This window comes from Apus apus, chromosome 5 (assembly GCF_020740795.1).
Source record: "Apus apus isolate bApuApu2 chromosome 5, bApuApu2.pri.cur, whole genome shotgun sequence".
In the NCBI taxonomy this organism is placed as follows: domain Eukaryota; kingdom Metazoa; phylum Chordata; class Aves; order Apodiformes; family Apodidae; genus Apus; species Apus apus.
In genome coordinates this window covers 30341177-30363031 of record NC_067286.1, presented here as the reverse complement: position 1 = coordinate 30363031, position 21855 = coordinate 30341177, and the positions used below count along the sequence as shown (strand labels likewise).

Here is a 21855-nt window from a genome sequence, read left to right as displayed (position 1 = left end):
TAAAATAGCCTCTGGGCACAACTGTGTGTCTGGGAAGCTAGAGCATCATTTTGATAGGTACATGTGACATTTTAGCTTTGCAAGGATGATAGATCATAAATTAAACCTGGGTTGGACTTGCTTTTTATTTCTTCACATTATTTCAGGTACCTGGTAATACCACTCATAACTGCTAATGGTTCCCTGGCTTGAAAATGGCTACAGAGCCTGTCAGAAGCTGAGAGGAGAGGGAATCCATAATGGAAGGCAAATTCTGAATCTTTCCAACTTTGCAGCAGATCTGATCCAAACCTTGATTTTCTGGCCCCAGCCTGCGGATTAGTTTGTTCTTTTCTGCATCAAGTACTACTGTAATGCTGCCCAGAACATAAGGATACAACTTTTCCCTTAAAAAAAAGATACAAGCCTCCCCATCAACTGCAGTTAGCCAGTGTGTGCATCCTTAAACTGAAAGGGAGCATCTTCCAGCTGGAGGGTGGCCTGTGATGATGGAGTGTTACTTCTGTGCTAGCTTGTACTGCTGCCTGCTTTAAAGGGCTGGGTTGTTTTTGTTGTTGTTTGTTTGTTTTGTGGTGGTTTGTTTTTGGTGTGGGGTTGTTTTTGTTGGGTTTGTTTGTTTGTTTTAATTGTATTGGCTTTATGCATAAGAAACATAAGGATAACATATTAGCAAAAAAATTCCTGTATCAGTACAACCTGTCGCTCCACAGGAAGGTTTCCTGAGCAAAGCTCCAGTGCTTTCTCTCCAGGATGTACAGCTGTGTTTCACCTACAAGCCATCAAGAATGAAACATGCATCTTAAATCTTAAAATTATTCTTAGTCTGAAACACAAATGTTTCCTAGAAACAGGGTGAGTCTAATCTGTATACCTGGAAGGCACGGCCACCTCAAGTTGCTGTTCATGTAACGGATCCAACCAAGTAATGGCTTTTGACTTCTGCTGCTCTCATTGCAAGGCAATTCCTTGCTGTGACTGTTATTCTTGGCCAATTTAGGCCCATTTATTTTATTGCAAGTATCGACATTTACCAATACATGAAAAGGGGAAAGAAGGCTTGAAACTAGACAGCATTCACATTTTCCCATCCATTCTCATTTAGATGAGTGGAGACCTTTTAATTTCCTTGTGTACTATGGTTAACTATACCTGTGATCACCCCTGGAGTTCTTTTCTGCATCTCTTCAGGACTGAGGAGGCTGTTTGGCCAGAACTGTACAGAAGGGATCTCTTGTGGGTCTGGTACAAGGGCTTATGTCTCCTTTTGCTTAAAATGCAGTCAAGCTCTGCGTTACTCTCTTTGCACTGGTGTCACATGCTTGTCCTGCTAGGGTCTCATATACACAGGTCTTCTTCTTCTGCTCTTAAACAATTATGAGTCCCCAGATTAAATACAAATGGCTTATCTCTATGGCTGTTAGATTTCAGCAAGATCCTACAGCAAAACCAAGTCTCCTTGTGCTTCCCTAAGGATTTCTGTCCCCCGGAGTTTGGAGAAGACACTTCTGCGAGACCCAACTGTCTCTTCTCCCCCTGTGGTGGACCCTTTTCTCTTGTCTGGGTTTTATGACACCGTTCTTTTGATCTCCAAGTTCCTGGCCAGTTGAACTGAGTTTTGCATCTGACAGAAGTAACACCGAAGAACCTTTGAGCTGATCCTTATGCCACTGTCTTCTGTTTCTGAGAGGCAAATTGCTCTGACCTGTTGTGATGCTCTCCTGCTCTTCAGATGGGTCCCTGATTTATTTAGATTATACACACATAAGGGAAATGTTGACATAACCACTGTTACTATAAATTACTTTATCTGGACACCAGCAGTTAAAGAACTCCCCCCACTGCTGTTTCCTGCCCTGGTATTGCTGGTCACTTTACAAAAGCAAGTTGCTTTTTCCCTGCCACTCTGAAGAATTTGCTGTGACTGCTCAGTCCCCTGCTTGTCCTAGAAGTTTCCAGAGAAAACAGTGTCTGCATGTTTTAGTTATGAAGCTGGAGACCTTTTTTCTCTTTGTCTCTACAAGATAAATTTAAGTAAAGAAGCAAAGGATGAAAACTTGCTTTTCCTCACTGCAGGTCACTGCTAACAGATCTTTGTGTCACTGCTGCAGTACAATGGCAGGGGCAAGGGATCATCCTTACACAGGAGCTCTGTGGCATTTCATTGCACATTTATAAATGAAGGTGGTGCTGTGGGGTGCAGAATCCATTTTACCCATTGTGCAACCTAATTTCAGAGAAACTCTCCCTCTCCTGAAACCCTCGTTATGAGTAGTATTTTTCTTTTCAGTGCAGTGTGTGGAATGGTCACTACAGTATTAATACTACTCTTCTGCAATTTAGGGTTGTATTAAAGAGCTGGGGCTCTGGTGAGATGGAGAAATCTCTGCTACTGTCTTCTGTTCCCCACCCTCTCCCTTAATGTCACTCTGAGGTGGGTTTTACTGCTGCTTGGGACATGTCCTGTCTGGGACTAAAAGGCCTGTTACAGTCAGTGTGAGAGAAAGTAACAGAGCATTGAGTTTACTGACTCCCTCACTTTAGTGATCCATGGCAAATTTTGTCAGGGACCTGTATCTGTAATTTCCCCAGCACCAAATGCAGGCAGGCAGTGAGGCAGGCAGCCTGTGTTTCCTCTGTTTAAAATGTTTTGCAGGTCCCTGTGACCATGTAAATTTAAGTGGGCCTGTGTCTAGTGCTGTGATCTAGCCTACAGCACATCCCAGGTTTCTAATCTCTGGGAATGAGAAAGGCCTGTGTGTCTGCAGTGTGTCACTTCTGAATAACTGCATTGGCAGGGGCTGACATTTGGCAACCACAGCATCAACATTGGTACTCATAGGATGGCATGGGTCAGAACAGGAGCAGATGCCTCACAGCATGTATGTGTCTGTGTTGTTTATGTAATAGCTCGAAACTCCAGATGCTTTAGTAGGCAATTCATCCCCAAATCCTAATCCTGGAGGGAAGGCAGGATGCAGAAAGGAACAATGTGATGCTAATGTGCTTTCCTGTGGCCATTAAAAAAGACAGGAGCTCTTTTGGAGGACTGTTTGTGTAGGGAGGGAGTATTTCAAGAGAGGAACAAGGATTTAGGGAACCAGAATAAAAAGTTTATTGCAGGAGCACTGAAGAGGAGATTAATGGAAATGCACCTGAACTGTGTGACATATTCCTGTGTCTCCATGCTGTGGCCAAGAAGGAGCTGGCACCTCAGAGGCAGGGCAGAGGCTGTGCTTGCCATCAAGATGCAAGCCAGAACGTTGATGCTGTGCCTTTGCTCAGCAGTGGCCCTTTAAGGCTGAGCAAGGTGCGCAGCGTGGGCACTGCCCAGGCCAAACCCAGCAGCCACGTGAACTGATCCCGCGTGGGCAGTGCCAGGCTGGCACAGCAAAAGCTTCCTGATGGCAGAGGGAATCGGATTAAACTTACCTGCTCCCACCCACTCCACTCCCATTTTCCTCAGGACGAATGAGAAGAACCTGTCTCCAAGCTTAAGCTTTTGGGACTGTGTGTCAGAGATGCCTGACAGTAAAACATCCATCTTGCCCTAATTTCTGCCTGCGGTGCTGCAATGTCGAGTGAAATAACCTTCCAGGCTGGCTCTGGTGCAGAGGTATTTTGGCTGGAAGCTTTCTCTGATGAGCTCTTTCTGTCTCTCTGTGTTCCTGATCTCTGACACTCTCCACTCTTCTTTTTTTTTTTTCTTTCTTCCTTGGGCTGGGATATGTGCTGTCTGTAATGCATCAGGAAGTCATACGCAATGAGGAAACTCTCATCGTCTGTGCATCAGGGAGAGAATTATTGACTGAGTGCTGAGCAGTCAAGTTATTGATTCAAACCGTAGCCCAGTCTCTCTGTCTGCCGCTCGGAGCGGCTGGTTACATCCTTCTGGGTCATTGCACTTAACTGGATTCTCTGAGCTGCCACAGAGGGGGGAGAGTCAGAACCAGATGCATCTATGATGTTTGCTTCAAAATCCAGTTCCGTATCCCCTTCTCCCTCCATGGAGCAGGCGGATTCGGATGCTCTGGACATCAGCACCAAAGTGCAGCTGTACGGTGTGCTCTGGAAGAGACCTTTTGGGAGGCAGTCGGCCAAGTGGTCCAGGAGGTAAGCCACAGTCACTGAGGGATGCTCAGGTGAAGCACAAAGCCTGAGGGTGCTGGGGTTGGTTACGGCCTGGGTGCTTGGGTCTTCCAGTGTGGCTAGTCAGGCAGGGCCCAGGATTGGTGAAGCTTTGGGCATAGCTTCCTTGCTCTTGTGAGTCTGCTTTACACACGTGGCATCCCAGTGTGCTTGCTTCTTTACCTGCCCAGAGCCTGTACTACCTGTGCTTCAGGGTGGGGATGCCTCTGGGTAATAATACCATGATCATGTCACAAAAGAAGAAGAGTCAGCTCATCTATTTTGCCCCTAAAGTGCTTCACTTTGTTCATTAGCACTTGTTAAAGCTCTTTGAGTCCTTTGGGTGTGAGCTGGCTAGGCTGAAGAAGTGACTGTGCTTGTGGGACTGTGTGTGTGTATGGTCTGCAGGGCTTTGTGGACCAGCATCAGTTCTGCTCTGCTGTAGGGCAGTGATGGCACCCTGGAAACAGCAAAACCAGACTTTCTTCCCTGGGGGGAAGGTGGGTCTGAATTATCTCCCATCTGGTGCCAGGAAATTGTAGGCTGCTGTGTGTTGTGTATCAGCAGCCAGGAAGTTTGGAGCTGGAAAGCACTTGCTATAACCTTTTACCGAGGAAAGAAATATGTTCTATAATACTGAAGAGATGGGGCAGTTTGAGGCTAAAGTCGGTGTAGTTTCTGTAGGTGAATCGCTGAATCCCACAGGAGAGTTTTCTACTGGTTGTCAAATGATGAGACACGATGAATGGGTGCTCACACAGAAACATGGTACAGCTCTTTCTCATTGCTCACTGGGGGTACGGGATCCAATGGATTAAGCATTCCAGCATTTCTTGATGGCAGATTAATGTCACTGCTGATAGACATCATTTAGTTAGAAGACTAGCAGCTGAGAAACTTGCATTTTCACCTGGTGACTGCCAGAGAGGTGTATTATGACCCAGGATTTGTTTTTGTGTTCTATTAGAGAAGGATAGTAGTACTTAACTGCCTTTAGTAGTTTGATGCCTGCAGATGAAAAAGTCTGCCAGAAAAGCAAAGTCATATTGTTTTCTTCTCCCTGCCCCTCATCTTTCCATTAGGGAAAGGCACAAATGAGTCATTAACAAAAGGCAGCACAGAAAGCCTGAGCTACCTCTGGAACTGAAAGGCAGTTTTGCAGCCTTTATAGCATTGTGGGTCTCAAGGCTTTTTGGAAGAATACATTACCCTGCACACGAGCAATGCCTGCCGGCCACTTCTGGTATTTACGTTTTGTGGGTACCTTTTAGCTATAGTGTAGACACAACACATCAAATCATTTTCTTAACCCAGCTTTCCCAGTTCTGCTTTGTGTAGTAACCACAGTGCTGTCCCATCTAAACATGTGAAGATGACACGGCCTGAAAAACAGTTAAATGTTGCTTGGGAAGTGTTTTTGTGTTTGTAGCCATCTTTGACCTGTGTGCAGGTTTTATTCTGTATTTCTCCCCCTCTCCCCATCTCCAAAAACAATGGTCTCTTTTCACCCAGGAGAGTTTGTGTTGCTGCTCCCTACTCAGCTCCCAAACGCTGATATTTAAATGAATTATATCAGGAAATTAATGTTACTGTGTTACAGAAGTGAACAGAGTAATGGAGGGGAAGGTAGTTTGTCATGGAGGAGACATTCTTAAAAGACTTTCTTCTTCCTAATCAAAATTTATTGCAGGCAAATGGTCCCTCTTTTCTTTCTCTGTCATTATTTATTTAGTGGTGTTCTATTCCTAGAAGTCTTTCCCATCTTCAGCAAGTGGTAAATATTTTAGTGACAGCAGGTGGGAGGAGATGGGGAGGTGAACATGGGGCAGGGATGATATGGAAGGCTATCTGCAAGCATGGCAGCTGATGGTCCTGCGGGACCAGAGACAGGACAGTGGGAAATGAACGCCCAGAATCTGTAGGGTTTGGAAATAAGTGGTTTCCGCAGCAAAAGACTGGAACAGGAGAAACAATAAGTTTTTTTTTAATTTCTTAATCACAGAAGGAATTTCCTTTAAGTAAAAAAATCTTGCATGTTATTTTAAGTCAGATATTATGGGGGGATAAGGAGCAATTAATCCATTCTCCCCCCTGCCCCTTATGCCCAGCATGACACAGCTGGTCAAGAGCATTATGTCATGAAAAGCAGAAGAGATGTTTTCCATTCCAGTTAAATTAAGAGGGAAAAACTGGACTATTGCTAGGTGCAGTTCAGGTTTGGATCTCTAAGCAATGTAGATTTTGTCCTGAAATCTTGGATTACTACTTTTTATCTACTTGGTATTTACAGGTAGTACCTTTGCTGTGAAGTAATTTAGCACTGGACAATTGTACTCCCTGTACTATCTGTACTGTCCCAAGGAAGTATTTTCAAGCTGTGGGAGATAAACCAGCATGTAACGGGAGGATTGATCACATCAGGCCATCAGCCATGCAGGTGGTCTGTGTGGCTGTTAAGAGATGCATGACACTTACTGGCTTGATCCCATTCATTTGACTGTAGCAACAGTGCTGCTGAGGACACTGAGAAGAAAAGCAAATATTTAAAGGAAGGATGGAGGCTGACTGGATAACAGATCAAGGGAAAAAGTCCAGGCACAGTGTCCAGTGCTTTGGAGATAAATCCCAGGTTAGGGGGTTTTGCAACAGTAGAGGTTATGCAGGGAGCAGGGAAGGATAGCAGAGCCTTGTTTCAGTCAGCACTGGCATCTGATGGCACCTGTGAGGACAGTAAGACTTGACATGAGGCAGGTGTCTGGAGCACTTTCAGTCCTTTTCCTTGCCCTTGGAATGGTCTGTCCAGCAGCCTAAGCATTTGTGTGCTGCCTGAGGTACTGACCCAGAGTGGGCTGGGTGCTCCTGGCACTGGACTGACACGGTTGTGTTTGTCTTCAGGTCTGTCATTTGAGCACGCTGCCTTTCAGAGCTTTATTTTGACATGCCATTAGCAGTGTCCTAGCTCCTATCTCTTCAAAAGAAGTTACATTCCTTGGCTAATGTGAATTTTCTTTCCTTGTTATGTCACGGAATTGTTTTGGTTGGAAAAGACCTTTAAGATCAAGTCCTACCATTAACCTAGCACTGCCAAGTCCACCACAAAACCATGTCCCCAAGTACCACATCTACATGTCTTTTAAATACCTCCAGGGGTGGGGACTGCACCACTTCCCTGGGTAGCCAGGGAAGTGGTGTCACTGCTTGACAACCTTTTCAGTAAATAAATTTTTCCTAATATCCAATCTAAACCTCCCCTGGCACAACTTTGGGCAGTCTCCTATCACTCGTTACTTCGGAGAAGAGACTGACCCCCACCTTGCTACAGACTCCTTTCAGGTAGTTGTAGAGAGCAGGAAGGTCTCCTCTCAAACTCATCTTCTCCAGACTGAACAACCCCAGTATCCTTGAAAGAAAGACACGATCATCTTCTGAGTTTACAGGTGCTTTTGAGCTGTCTAAGCTTGGATCACTGCTGGAGTGGCTTTGGAGAGTCATTGACTTGTGGTCCTCCTCTTCCCACCAAACTGCACTCCATTCTTCCTTCCAACTAATAACAAGTAATTTAGCCTCTTCCCTACTACAAAAGTTGTACTGGTAAAAGCATCCATCTGGCATGGAGCCAGAAATGAAAGGCACAAGGCACATACCTGCCCTGGGTGTGACATGAATGTCATGCTGTAGCTTTGCAGGTAGCAAGTGACACGTCCTCCTCTACTGTGACTAATCCTGGCCCTATAAAGAAATGTCAGGGTCTGAGTTGACTGTCACAAGTCAGGTGTGAGACCTCAGGGTCCAAGAGGGATCTGTTCAGTGGTCAGCCAAGTCAGAAAGCAAGGTGGAGCATGAAGAATCGAAAAGAGAACAACACACAAAATACATCTCTGAGTAAATCCATCAGAGATGCCAGGTTGCTGCTGAAAGGAGCGAAACACAACACTCGTAAGAGAAACGGTATCTTCTCTTGGACCAGGCCTGGCTGTGGCACTGCAAAGCATGCACGAAACTTTGTTGTCCAGCAGAGTGGCTACCAACAGTCGCTGGATGTGGTCTCAGGACAGATGGAAAGGATAATCGTTCAGGGCTATTTTCTTCCCAAAGAAAACCAGAAAGCACACAGCACATTCCTGCTGCAGAGCAGCGTGCATGCAGGGCGGGCAGCAGGAGCTGCGGAGGCACCGGGGCTGGGAGTGGAGCAGACCAGGAGCTTCCCCCTCGTCCCCCCAGACTCCCCACTCAGCTGGTTGCGGTCAGGAAGCATCCACCCCTTCCCGATCCCTGCCGGGCTGGGCACCGCTCCAGCTGCCAGGGCAGGAGGCAGGCAGGAAAGCCAGGAGCTGTCAGGAGAGGAAGAGTGAGGGACAGATACTTCGGTCTCTTAGCTGATACACTGACAAAAATCTTTTGCCTGTTGTTTTCCTGAGCTGTCCTCAGGGAGAGAGAACTGGGCTGATCTAATAACTGGAATTCACTACCTCTGCTTCTGGACTGGTGCCCAGAAAACCACCTTTGGAAGGAAGGACCAGTGAGACCACTGCAGTTTTATAATGTAAATACCTACATGAGCCATTGGCGCTTGAAAAACTTGTAACAAAGATTAGCTAATTAATCTCATTATCCTTCTGTGACACAAAGGAAGCACTTTATCCCCAGAGATCAGGTATCTCTACTTGCCCAGTGTGGAGCTGTTGTGTCTAATCCTGGCAGATCACATCTCTGGCTTTACATGCAAGTTGCTTGGGTTGTTACTGTCCCTCTCCTGTTCCAGTTTAATTACACTGCGGTTTTGGTGGTTTCTTAGTGCAGGATGTAGCAACAGGGGATGGGTGACCCAAAGGAGTCGATCATGCAGGAGTGTGCATGGCTGTACTGGGTATCCTCACCTCCCACCTTCACTGCTGCTCTCCAGACTTTTTGAATGCTGCTCTGTTTTTTAATCTCTTCTTTTTCAGCTTCTTGGTTTTATTTCAAATCTTCCCTTGTCTTTCTGGTTCTCCCTTATTTTCTGCTGGCCTGCCTGTGCCTAACTGAATTACATGTTCATTATTTCCAGCCTGTTAGACCCAGTCCTAACTGGGTGTATCTCCTTCTTCTCCCTTGGCCACCTTTGTTCTTTCTGTTCCTGCTCACGTGGCTGCTGCTCAGCCCTTATATTGTTCCTAAGTCTTGTAGCTCTTTCTTCTCTACTCCCTCACTTCATCCCTCTTTCCATCAGGCTGTATCAATTATCGTTGCTTTGTGTATGAAGACTTTGTCCTGAAAGTCAAAGTGGAAGTAATTATCTTAGTTACTTAGGTATTGCCTGCTGGGTAAGGATAGATGAGAGGATATGGTCTGAGCATAAATACATTATGTCCATCAGATAACCAGATTTTCAATGTTTTTCCTTCGTTGTTTGCTGTGCACTTTTTGTTACTTTTTTTTTTAACTCTTATTTTGTGTATTTTCATTCCAAATCCCCTCAGATTCTCTCCACATCTGTGAAGTCAGGGATCTAAAAGTTCATTAATTTGCCAGAGGAACACTGATTCTCAGAGATCTGTGCCATGCTTTGTCCTTGGTTTTGTTTTGTTTTGGTTTTCCACTGGAGCATAATCTATACGATGGGGATTATCAGGAGCACTGAGCAGACAGAAAGTAGGTAACAAACTGAAGAATGGCTTTAACTGTGGGTTAACGTTTAGATTAAAGACCACACATAGTTTAGTTAACGATCAGTGCCTTTACCTTTCTTGCAGCTGTTTATCAAGGATGTTCAGATGGAAAACACTGTCAAAAGTGATGAAGAAACTTTCTTCCATTTCACAATGTGTGTTGCTTTTGATTCTTTATTTTTGTATTTATGCCCATAGGTTGAGTGTGTTTGGATCAGGATTAGGGGCAAGGTCAATGAGGCTGATATAGCTGTGGGAGTCTGCTAGAGACCTCCCAGCCGGGGCAGTGAGGTGGATGAGCTGTTCTATAAACATCTGGGTGAAATATCACAGACGTTTGCCCTTGTTCTTGTGGGGGAGTTCAACTTCCCTGATGTCTGCTGGAACTACAACACAGCAGAGAGGGAACAGTCCCAGAGATTCTTGGAATGTGTCAAAGACAACTTCCTGACACAGCTGGTGAGTGAACCATCCAGGCAAGATGCCCTGCTGGACCTGCTCTTTGTGAACAGGGAAAGGCTGGTAGGAGATGTTGGAGGCTTTCTTGGGCACAGTAACCATGAATTGTAAAAGTTCTCTATTTTTAGAGGTGCCAGGAGATGGGGAGGGGGGAGCAGCAAAACTGGCACCCTAGACTTCTGAAGGGCAAACTTTAACTTGTTCAGTAGCCTGATTGCCAGAATCCCTTAGAAATCTGTTCTGAAGGGTATAGGAGTCCAGGAAGGCTGGACGCTCTTCAAGGAGAAAGTCTTGAAGGTGCAGGAACAGGCCATCCCCACGTGCTGTAAGGTGAACTGGTGGCAGAGAAGACCAGCCTGGCTGAACAGGGAGCTTTGGCTGGTGTTGAGGGAGAAAAAGAGAATCTATGGCCTTTGGAGGCAGGGGCAGGCCACTCATGAGGACTATAAAAATGCTGTTAGGCTCTGCAGGGAGGAAATTAGAAGGTCCAAAGACCAGCTAGAAATTAATCTGGCCTCCATGGTAAAGAACAACAAGAACATTTTCTATTAATATATTAACTGCAAAAGAAAGACCAGGGAGACCCTCCATCCCCTACTAGATGCAGGTGGAAACATGGTGATGAAAGGTGAGGAAAAGGATAAGATGCTTAATGACTTCTTTGCCTTAGCCTTCAGTAACAGGACCCAGATACGTTGAGGGAATTCAGCTCCCTAAGCTAGGCGACAGGGACTAGGAGCAGAACAATCCCCCAACAATCCAGGAGGAGATGGTCAGTGACCTGCTACAACATGCAGATGTGCACAGATCTATGAGGTCAGATGGGATGCACCCAATGGTGCTGAAGGAGCTGGCAGGGGTGCTCACCAAGCCACCTACCAGCAGTCCTGGCTGACTAGAGAGGTACCAGCAGACTGGAAATCACCCAATGTAGCCCCCTTATGTATGAAGGGATGGAAGGATGATCTGGGAAATTACAGGCCTGTTAGTTTGACTTCAGTACCAGGGAAGCTGATGGAGCAGATCATCCTGAGTACCATTATATGGTGCATGCAGAACAGCCAGGTAATCAGGCCCAGTCAGCATGAGTTCATGAAGGGTAGGTCCTGTTTGATCTCTTTCTACAACAAGGTGACTTGCTTATTGGACAAGAGAAGGACTGTGGATGTTGTCTACCTTGACTTTAGCAAGGCATTTGACACAGTTTCCCACAGCATACTGCTAGAGAAACTGGCTGCTTGTGGCTTGGATGTGCACACACTTGGCTGGATAAAAAGCTGGTTGGATGGCTGGATGGGTTGTGTTGAATGGAGTTAAATCTGGTTGGTGACCAGTCACGAGTGGTGTGAGCCCCAGGGCTCAGTGCTGGGGCCGCTCCTGTTTAACATCTTTACTGATGACTTGGAGGAGGGGATAGAGTGCAGCCTTGGTGAGTTTGCAGATGACACGAGGTCAGGAGGGAGTGTCGATCTGCTTGAGGGCAGGGAGGCTCTGCAGAGGGATCTGGACAGGCTTGATCAATGGGCTGAGGCCAATGGCATGAGTCTCAATAAGGCCAAACGTAGGGTCCTGCACTTTGGCCACAACAACCCCTAGCAGTTCTACAGGCTTGGGGAGCAGTGGCTGGAGAGCTGCCCAGCAGAGAGGGACCTGGGGGTGCTGATTGACAGCCAGCTGAACATGAGCCAGCAGTGTGCTCAGGTGGTCAAGAAGGCCAACAGCATCCTGGCCTGCATCAGGAATAGTGTGGCCAGCAGGACCAGGGAGGTGATCCTGCCCCTCTACTTGACCTTGGTGAGGCTGCACCTTGAGCACTGGGTGCAGTTTTGGGCACCACAGGATAGGAAGGACATGGAGGTGCTGGAGAGGGTGCAGAGAAGGGCAACGAGGCTAATGAGGAGTCTGAAGAACAGGTCTTATGAGGAAAGGCTGAGGGAGCTGGGGCTGTTCAGCCTGGAGGAGGCTGAGGGGAGACCTCATTGCTCTCTACAACAACCTGAGAGGAGGTTGTAGTGAGGAGGGTATTGGCCTCCTCCCTGGTGACCAGGGGTAGGAGAAGAGGAAATGGGGTCAAGTTGTACCAGGGGAGGTTCAGATTGGATACTAGGAAAAATGTCTTCACAGAAAGAGTGGTGAGGCATTGGAACAGGCTGCCCAGGGAGGTGGTGGAGGCACCATCCCTGGAGGCATACAAAAAATGGGTAGACATGGTGCTTTGGGAGAGTGGTTAGGGGTTCTAGGGTGGGCAACTGGACTTAATGGTTTTGAAGGTCTTTTCCAGCCTTAATGATTCTCTGATTCTATCTCGTTCACGCTCTGACCCACTGGGGCAAGTACGTTGACCAGGAAGAATCTGTTTGTTCTTTAAATTATTTCAGTATTTTTTTGCAGATGGGGTAACAGAAACGTCTAAAAAGTCAAGTCCTTGTTGAATCAGGCATTGGAGACACATAGTGAAGATGCAGGCACTTATACAAAATCTGTGTCATAGAGTTAATGGCAAGAGATGGGAGGAAAAAAGAAAAAGGAAAGCAGAAGGGTGCTGCTCATAGAAATGGTGTGGACAGGAGGAAGCAGGAACAAGCCCTGTCTGCTTTGTGGAGGTCTCTGGTGTCTGCCTTGACCAGGGTCAGCCATGAGCCTGCTGCAGGAGTCGTGGCTGCCTTTGCCACTTATGCAAATATATAAGAAAATACCAGTCCTTGTTTTACACAGAGGTGAGACCTTGATGAATCCACAGTGCAGAAGAGACATTTTTCACTGAGTCATGCTGTTCTGCTTAGAGAGATTTTGTCAGGCAGTGGTCAGGAACAAGAGGTGAGTTTAGGCAGTCAACCATGATGTTCCTGAAGTATCAGATGAGAAGACAGTGTCCTGCTGAGGAAGCGAGATGGTTTCTTCTCCCCACCTCTCCTGTCAACACAAATATGTACAGATGAGTAGTTGAGGAGAAGGCAAAATTTGGGGCACAATAGTTGCTGCTTGTGTTTGTAGGTTCTGAAGATTTCTGTATGTAAATATGCAGATCTTCAGTGACTGTCACTTTTAAACATTTTGGACCATGTGCACAGTAGGTCCAGAGCTCAAATTTGGTGCACACATTTAGAAGTTTATCTTTGTTCTGTGGTTTCTGGTCCCTCTGTGAGCCCATAGCTCATGTTTCCATGGCAGGTGGCAATTCCATCGGTGTTGTCAGAGCCACAGCAGAAGAACAAGAGACAGGAGCTGGTGGAAGTGGTAAAGCTTTCCCCGGAGTATAATAATTATAATAATTGATAATAATATATTGTAATGCTATACATTATGTTGTTGTTGTTATTATTTAATTATTATTATTTTCCGCCAGTTTAAAATTTTTTCTTTAGCATTAGGAACTAAACTGGCACCAAATATTTGTCCTCATCTGTAGTGGAGGCAGCACTTGGCTCCATCTGATGGGGCCTCTGCTTCACAAGAGTCCTGGGGTGCTCTGGGGTAGGGATGAGCTCGTGGATGTGTTAAAATTGCTCTTGAGGATCAGACCTCTAAGTCCATGGCCCATCTTTAATGGTGGCTTCAGAGGAAGGTGCAGGAATCCCTGGGCCACACAATTGGAAAGCGCTGCCTGGAAAAGTCTCCTCTTGATCCTCTCAGTGGAGGCTTCTGCCCAGAAGCAGGAGGGTGTCCTGGGGATGTTCTCATCGTTCCCAGAAATGCTTTATCCTTTCCAGATTCCTCAAGAGCTTTTGTCCTCAGGACCACATGAAAGTGGTTTACACAGCAGTGGTTTGTGTAGTGTAAAAAGGCATTTTTCATTAATTTTCAGCTTCATGCTTTTCAAAATCCTTCTCTTCTCATAGCAGAAAAGATGTACTGAATGGTGCAACACATTTTCTCTCGTCATTTACTCTTCTGAAACCTCCCTACTCAACTAGTCTCCATCTTTTCAGCTGCTCTTGAGCTTTTTTGTGCTGCAGAGATCTAGACCAAATGTAAGCTAAGTGAGGTATCTTTCCCCTGTACCACTGCCTGCAGGGCAAATGCAACCTCAATTTTCAAAGAGAAGAGGGACTGTCCCAGGGGCATTTTGAACATCCAAATAAGCTAAAAGTGGCACTCCTCTAATCATAGTTTTGAGGACATGGCCCAGTAAATTAGAGGCTTGGTTTCTGGAAGCTGTGATATTTTGTGGCTACTATACAGTGTTCATCAGAGCATACCTAAGGCTAACTGAGCAGAACAAGGCACGCTTTAATCTGATGCATAGCAGGAAAACAATTCAATTTCCTTTGTATTTCCAAAGGTCAGTGACAGGAGACTTTGCCAGGAGCTCTGCTTTAAAATATCTCTAAAATATATTTCTGCTCGTGAATGCTCTTGTGAACATTCCTCTGTCTCCAGAGTTCCTTGGGGATGCTCCTGGATGGCTTTCCCTGCCGTACAACTCACTGTTACGGTGGGAACATTTCCCTTCTGGCTTACACCAAGGTATGAGGACAGAGGATGGCAGGGAGTAGACTGCAAAAATAAGTTTTTAGTTGCTCTTAGCCCGTGTGAAAGAGACCTTTAAAAAAAGGAGCAACTCTCTTCCCATAGATTGAACCCAGTAGGTTAAATCTAAGACATGGGCTACACAGAGCACGCATGGGTCAAGATGCCAGAAGGCTTTGGCTGTGCTTCTGGTTTGGATGCAGACCACTGTCCCTGTTCCCCTGTGAGTAAATGGTGCTGTGGTTTGCCTTCAACACTGTTGCATGCTTGCTGTGGCAAACGAAGCAGAAAAGCACTTGAATTTGGCACTTGGTGTTAAGCACTAGCACTTGGCTATGAGCAGGAGTGAGGCACCTCACCTTAGGCTTAGATGGGAATAGTTAGCTCTTCTGCTCAGAAAGCAGCTTTAGTTAGATGAAGGTTTTCTTGTGTTGTGAACCACAGCCTCTGACCTAGCAGAATTTGTTTACTTTCTCTGCCTTAAAGGTTCTTCATCATTAAGGAAAGTTTCCTGCTCTACTATGCAGAGAGTGAGAAGAAGAACTTTGAAAGCAATAAATACTTCAATATTCACCCGAAGGTAAGCAGCACTTGCATGGGGTTATTCTTTTTCTAGCTTTTTTTTTTAACTCTCCATGGGTCCAACAAGTGAAGAAGAGGTAAGTCACAAACTTCATAGATCCAGGGAAGCCTCGAAAAAGCAAGAATCATGTCAGTACCTCTTCAGGCTCCTTAATGATTCAGCAGGTTCATAACTTCAATACTTTTTTACCATCTCCCAGTCAACTAATCTTGTGGCTGCAAATACTGCTGGCAAAGCCAGTGGCAGGGCTAACAGCTCTGGTTGCTGCTTGTTCCTAACCTGCACTGAACGCAGGACAGCCATCTTCACCCCCTTTCAGACACCACTTGGAGGTCTACTGGTGGTGGTGGTAGTCCCTCTGCTTTTCAGGAACTATGTGTGTTGTCCCTCCTGGGGTAGCCAGGGCAGGGACCCACGAGTAACTAAGGGTGAAAGTTTAGCTCCTGGTTAGTTGTTAATAGTCACACTTGACTTTGCTGACTGATTGGAGTGCTCTGCTTTATTCCCAGGGTGTCATACCCCTGGGAGGCTGCATCGTGGAGCCCAAAGAGGAGCCCAACATGCCTTATGCCATAAAGATCTCTCATGAAGACTTCCATGTAAGTAGACTTCTTTTAAAAAAAAAAATTAAAAATTAAAACATAAAAACATAAGCAAACATAAAAACACCACCACAGAAGATGTCATTGCTGCTGAGCAGAGCTGGATTGGCAGTCTTTTCCACCCCATCAAGATATGCCTACCCTCTCTGGGCAGACTATCCTGAGACAGAGGGTGGCTTGGTATCCCAAGTCCCCTTAAGGCTTTGCTGCTGCTTCTGCTTTGACAACCAACAAGGAAACTTGTTCTTTATGATTGCAGGTCTTATAATACTAGCAGATCAGTAGACATATATTGAGGAGCCTTAGAACTCATGTTGTCCCATCATTTTATTCCACCCATGACCGCTTGCCATGTGCACCTCTTTCCAAGCAAGAATGTGTGATAGGCACCTCCCGTGGAGGAGGAAGCCTGTGGTGGGCTCTTGTCCCACCATAGCTGTGCTAGCTGTGTCTAGTTCATGGCCTGAGTGAGTCAGGTAAGGCACCAGCCTCTCTAATTCAGGCTTTTTTTTCCCCTCCCCTCTTCTAGGGTAACATTGTTCTAGCAGCCGAATCAGAGTTTGAGCAGGCTCAGTGGCTGGAGATGCTACAGGAGTCTGGAAAAGTGTAAGCTTCTTTCTATTCCTTAATCTCTTTGATCTGCTTGTAGATGTGTGAAAGATAAAGAGGAAGAAGCCTGGCTAGAAGGATTGTGGGGAGGCAAACAAGCTCCCCAAGACTAGTGAGACCTTCTTTTGCCTCCTGGACCCATCCTTTCCCTAAATGAGAATGCCTTAAAAATGACCCAAAGCTTCCTATGGAGGTGTGTGGTATGGAATGCAGTAGGACTCTTTGCTAACAACCCCAGGCTGTCATCTGTCAAATGCTGACAGACCAAGTGGCATGTGCTGTCCCTCTCTCTTGCCTCAGAGAGGTAGGACCTGGAACTGGACAGGAGCTCTCCTGGTCCATATTATGTGGGAAGAAAGGTCCTTGGGCCTGACAACAGCGGGGATCAGAAAGTCTCCATGCACTGTGGATTTGTGAATTTGGGGAAAGGTAAGGGCAGAACAGGCAAGGCACAAAGCTAGTGAGGCTCTAGATGATGCTGGTGAGCAGGGACCTCCCTCAGCAGCCTCTCCCTGTGCTCCTGAGTGATAGTGGTCATGCTAAGATGTCAGAAACTGCTCTGAAGCAATTGTGTGGCCACAAGGTGTGCATCCCTTCTGCCCACATCCTAGACTGCTCAGGCCAGGATTTGGCTTCTCAAGACAGCTTAATTCTGAAACGCAGAGCCAGATTAAAGCCCAGGAGAGGTGTTGGCAAAGCATTTCCAGCCCACCTAGAGGAGTGAGAGGGCCTGATTGCTGTGTGCATACGATACTGAGTTCACAATCTGCTGAGAAGGCTGGAGAGATTTGCAGTTTGTTGGCCACCAGCTCTGCAATCCCTCAGCACTCAGGAGCCTGATCAGAGCAGGCTCTTCCTAAATCTCAGCAAATACAGGAAGAGGTAACACTTAAAGAGGGATTTGACTTCCAGAGTCTGTAGAGCAGAGCCTACTATTCAGCTCTGAGGCTTGAATCAATGAGTGCTTTGCTCCTCCCTTCCTGGCTGATTACACTGTGTTTGTGGTCTGTTGTGACCATAGGGACAAAAGCTGCTCTTTCAGGCAAGCTTGACTTGTAATACCAGTGTGTACACACGTGTGCATGTGCACGTGTGCGTGGTAGAGCCAGTCTCTCAGTTAATTCCTACACTATGAGGCTGTAAATGTTAATTTGTAATTAATGGGGAGCACACTGTTAGGGTGGATCAGTCCAAGCCAAGCTCTGCATTGCTGCAGTGAGCCTGGCTTTGATGCTGGTGCAAGCTGGTACCTCCATGGTTCTGTCTGAGCTGTAACACCAAGCTGTCCAGCACAGCTTCATGGGAGCACGAGCCCCATGGGACACAAGATGCGAGGCAGAGCCTTAGCCACTGCAGAGGAGGAGGGACCCAGATTTAGCCCTTTGATTTGTTTTTTGAATTCAATAGCACAGGTCTGCATTTGCCTTCATCAGTGTTAGACTTAACTATTGCCAAGGGCAGTATTTGGGGTCCAATTTAATCTTTCAGATGGGAGGGAAGGAGCACAACTGCACAGCTCAGGAGTGCTTCTCACAGGCAAGCCTTGTGTGGCTGCCTGTTTCACAGAGCCAGCCTGTTCTCTAGTCCTTGTTTCAATATTCCAGCACTAATGTTTAAAACGGGCTAGGCAGTGGCTGCTTTCACACAGCAGACTACCTGTACCTAGCTGAAAATCTGCCTGAGACACCTTCTTCCCTCTGCTCTCCTCCTGTTCTTGCATCAGAGAAGAGCAATGCAGCTCCAGTGCCAGTAAATGGATCTGCAACAAACAGGAAAGCTTAAAGGACACAGCTGAAATTTTCTAGGCAACCTGTTTTAATGCCCTGTTGTTCCTAGATGGAGATCGTACTGCTGATGGCACTGCAACACTTACAGCTTATTGTGATCATCCTACAGTCTCCCTCATTGTTTAAAATTGACCAAAGAATAAAACAAACCCAAAACTCTCAAAAAAAACCCTAACACCCCAACTCCAAAGAGTGAGATTTTAATAGAGGAAGGAGGAAAAAAATGAACCCAGGATGGGAAGTATCCTCTCTCCTTTTTTTCAGTTTTGCCTGCTGCCTCTTCACATCTGGGGCTGGTTGGTTGGGGTGGGGGGTGCCTGCACAACTGCTTGTTACCTCCACCATCAGAGAAGGCTCAGTGATGCCTTCAGCTCTTCACTCCTTCCCAAGCCTCCTTGTCTGGTTGGTAAACCACTTATTCAATGAGGAGGGGAGCTAATGGTCTTTTCACCCTTGTAAATTGTTGTGGCTTGGACTTACCACATTTGCCAGATCTTGAAAGCTTTTGAAAATGCACAAATCCTTGACTGCCAGCCAGCCAGGCTAACTTCCCACCCAGCAGCTTTTGCTGCTGCTACTGGGGACACATACAATCTCTACATCTGTAGCAGCATTCCTGGCACTGGTTAAAAGTAGACTTGGTGGGCAATGGGAAAAAAACAAAACCAGGTAAAACAGGATGTATATGCTGTAGACCATGCAGTGCTAAGTTTCTCCAAAAATTGGTTCCAGTCTCTCCTGAGAAAGCTAAAATGCAGGCAAAGCTAGAAAGATGTTCCCAGTGCTGCAAAAGAGCTGCAATAGGTGATATTTGAGCTGTATAGCCATTGCAGATACTGTTCAGCTTTGGGTTTGTTTTTTTCAGAAGTATATAATAAGGGTACTTTCTACTTGTCCCAAGAGACTTCCTGACCCGGTGCTTCCCAGCACTTTAAGCAATGTGGCTTTTTTGTGATGAAAACTCACTTGGTAAGAAGTACAATATTAAAAAGGCTCTTGCTCCCCCCTCAGCCTGTAACTCCCTGCTGCTGCAGTTACACACCAGCTCTGGTTCCAACAGGTAAAATGAGTAAAAGCTTAAATGCTTTGTGTTCTAAGTGTAGAGTAGTGGGTGTAGTAACCTTTGAGTTACAGACAAGGAAACATCTTGCTGGGCTGGGGAAGGAAGGGAGCACTGAAAAAGTGAATCTAATAAACAGACACCTTACTGGCTACAGCAGCAATCACATGTTAAACTCAGTTGTCTCCCCCTTCTCCTGGCCTTGAGGTTTTTGCTGTTGTATTCTCTGGAGTCACAGTTATCCTGTATCAGAGAATGTTACTGGAAAAACACATTCACACTCATATTTTTTCACTCAAGATGAAGGTGTCTACCTGTGAGCAAATCACCTTTTTAATTAGCATTCTAATTTCCTCTGCACTTTAGAAATATCCTAGATGCTCATTAGCTGAAAAGAAACCCAGCTGCCTGCAAAGAGCACAAGGCAGTGCTTGGGCTGCTGGAGCTGCAAGCTGCCTGGTCCCTGGGGTGACGTGTGTTTAATATATTTGTCTGGCTTTTGTAAGAGATGAAGTACAGGTTGCCTTGGAATTGTTTTAAAAGAGGTTGCCAACTTAATGGTTTCTGAAAAGCTGCTATTTCAAATGGCTCACAAAGAGGCCTTGTACAGGAAAGCTTACAGATACTCAATATTCATAAAGTCCCTTAGGATCTAACAAAGATGGCACAATTTCTGGGCAGTAATTGTTGTTCCTGTATGTGCATCTATATAAATAGATTGGGATGAATTTTACATAAACATTTTATGTGTGTCGTGCTTTGTTTTTTTTCTAATGGAACATGAATAGAAGTGAGCAGCAAACTCCATTTCTGGTTCCATTTTTGATTTGTGTGTCCTTGTCCTTGGTATTTAATATCTGTATTAACATCTACCCTGTCCATCAACTCCATCAGTAATAGGCATCTGCTCCACAGGCAGTTTTTGCAGCTTAGTTTCATAATGTGTTCAAGAGACCGTGAGATCCTCTGGCCAATGGTCCTACAGTAACACAAGGTACTCTTTGAATATGCTTCCTTCCTCTAACTCTCCCTATTTGGTAGCATCTTGTCTGACTTTTGTCTCTGGTTCTTCATTGTTTTTAAAGGGAGTGGCATTTAACTCACAGTATAGGGACAGACACCAAATCCTAGTGGCTTACAAGTTTAGCAGAGGATGGATAGATTGGTTCCAGGATAGATAATGGATACCAGAAAGGCTGAAGATAGAAGGCCATGGGAAGGAGTCAATAAATGGTGAATTTTTGAAGGGGAAAAGTGGCTATGGCAGCAAAATATTGGAAAGGCTGTAGAAGACAGTGTCCCTGGCAGATGGGCAGTTAGTTGAGTTAAAAATCCGGTTCTGAAATCTGTCAGGATCCATTTAATGGGTTCCAGGTACATCCTGTTGTAGCTGGAGGCTGTGCATGTGCTGGATTGGTCTGGAGAGCCCTTAAGACTAAGCTCAGTATAGAAATTTCATAAACACTGGGAAAAAAAATGAATTAATAGCTGTGCAGTGTTGACGTACAGCTCCTCTATTTAAAAAAAATATAATTTTTTAAAAAATGCTGAAAGTCAGTTACTTCAATTAAGATGTGGGAAAAAATGTAGAGAATCACGGTCCCAACTGATGTGAGTCTGTGTGCTTTAGTTCTTTGGTAGACTGCTAGGCTGAGTCCCTTGCCTAGCTCTGTGGGATCCTTAGCTCTCTTACATTGTGTGCTTTGTGTCTGCTCTCCCCAGGACCTGGAAGAATGCCCAGCTGGGAGAAGCCATGATTGAGAGCCTGGAAGCCCAAGGACTGCAGCTGGCCAAGGAGAAACAGGAATATTTAGGTAGGAAACTCTTTAATTCCAAAAGCCATAAGGTGTAAGGACCCTTCTGACCTGAGGGCTGCTGGTCACACATGTGAGCCCAGTGGCTTGTCTGGACAGTCAAAAGCTTTAAACAAACTAGCAGCAACTTTGGTGGCTTCAGGTTGGTGACATCTTGAGCAGAGGCTCGTAGTATCTACTCCTAATCATCAAACCACTAGAGGAATCTTGAAGAGCCTTTTGCCTTTCTACAGCCATGCTGGTTAGGGGTGATCTCAGTATATGGTCTCACATGGAACAGTCATCATAATAAATATCACGGCATGTTCCTTCTGGCAATCTAAGCACCTTCCATACACATGAGCTGATGGAGGGCTTGTTTGTGAGGTAGGCAGGGAGGAGTGGTTCCACACCTGACAAAGGGATAAAGGGCAGTACTGAAAGGAGGACCTGAAGAGACAGGATGAAAATTGTGATAAGGAAAGTTTTGCCAAAACACTATTTTGCAATCACTAGAGAAGACTAAAGAGGGATGCAGTATAAAAAAAGACAAGGTGATGGAGGGATACACATTCCACAGCAAACAGAAGATATTTGGAATATAAAATATATATTTCAGTGGGTTCTTTTGTCCAAGACAAGAACATTCAGAGCTGGTCAATTGTCACAGTTACTTTATTTTGTCAGCAATTGTCTATTTATTCCTCTATAACAGCTGA

The 21855-nt window shown here is 45.7% G+C and overlaps 1 protein-coding gene across 2 annotated transcripts in view; it reads left to right on the top strand.

Moving 5' to 3' along the window:
- Positions 1-3517: 3517 nt before the first annotated feature.
- Positions 3518-21855, top strand: part of PLEKHD1 (pleckstrin homology and coiled-coil domain containing D1) — a 31443-nt gene continuing 13105 nt past the window's right edge. For both annotated transcript variants that reach the window (XM_051622047.1, XM_051622048.1), the window contains exons 1-5: positions 3518-4110; positions 15189-15282; positions 15795-15884; positions 16417-16493; positions 21066-21157. In XM_051622047.1, the coding sequence (XP_051478007.1) occupies positions 3959-4110; positions 15189-15282; positions 15795-15884; positions 16417-16493; positions 21066-21157 (505 nt within the window). In that variant the 5' untranslated portion in view covers positions 3518-3958. The remainder of the gene's footprint in view (positions 4111-15188; positions 15283-15794; positions 15885-16416; positions 16494-21065; positions 21158-21855) is intronic.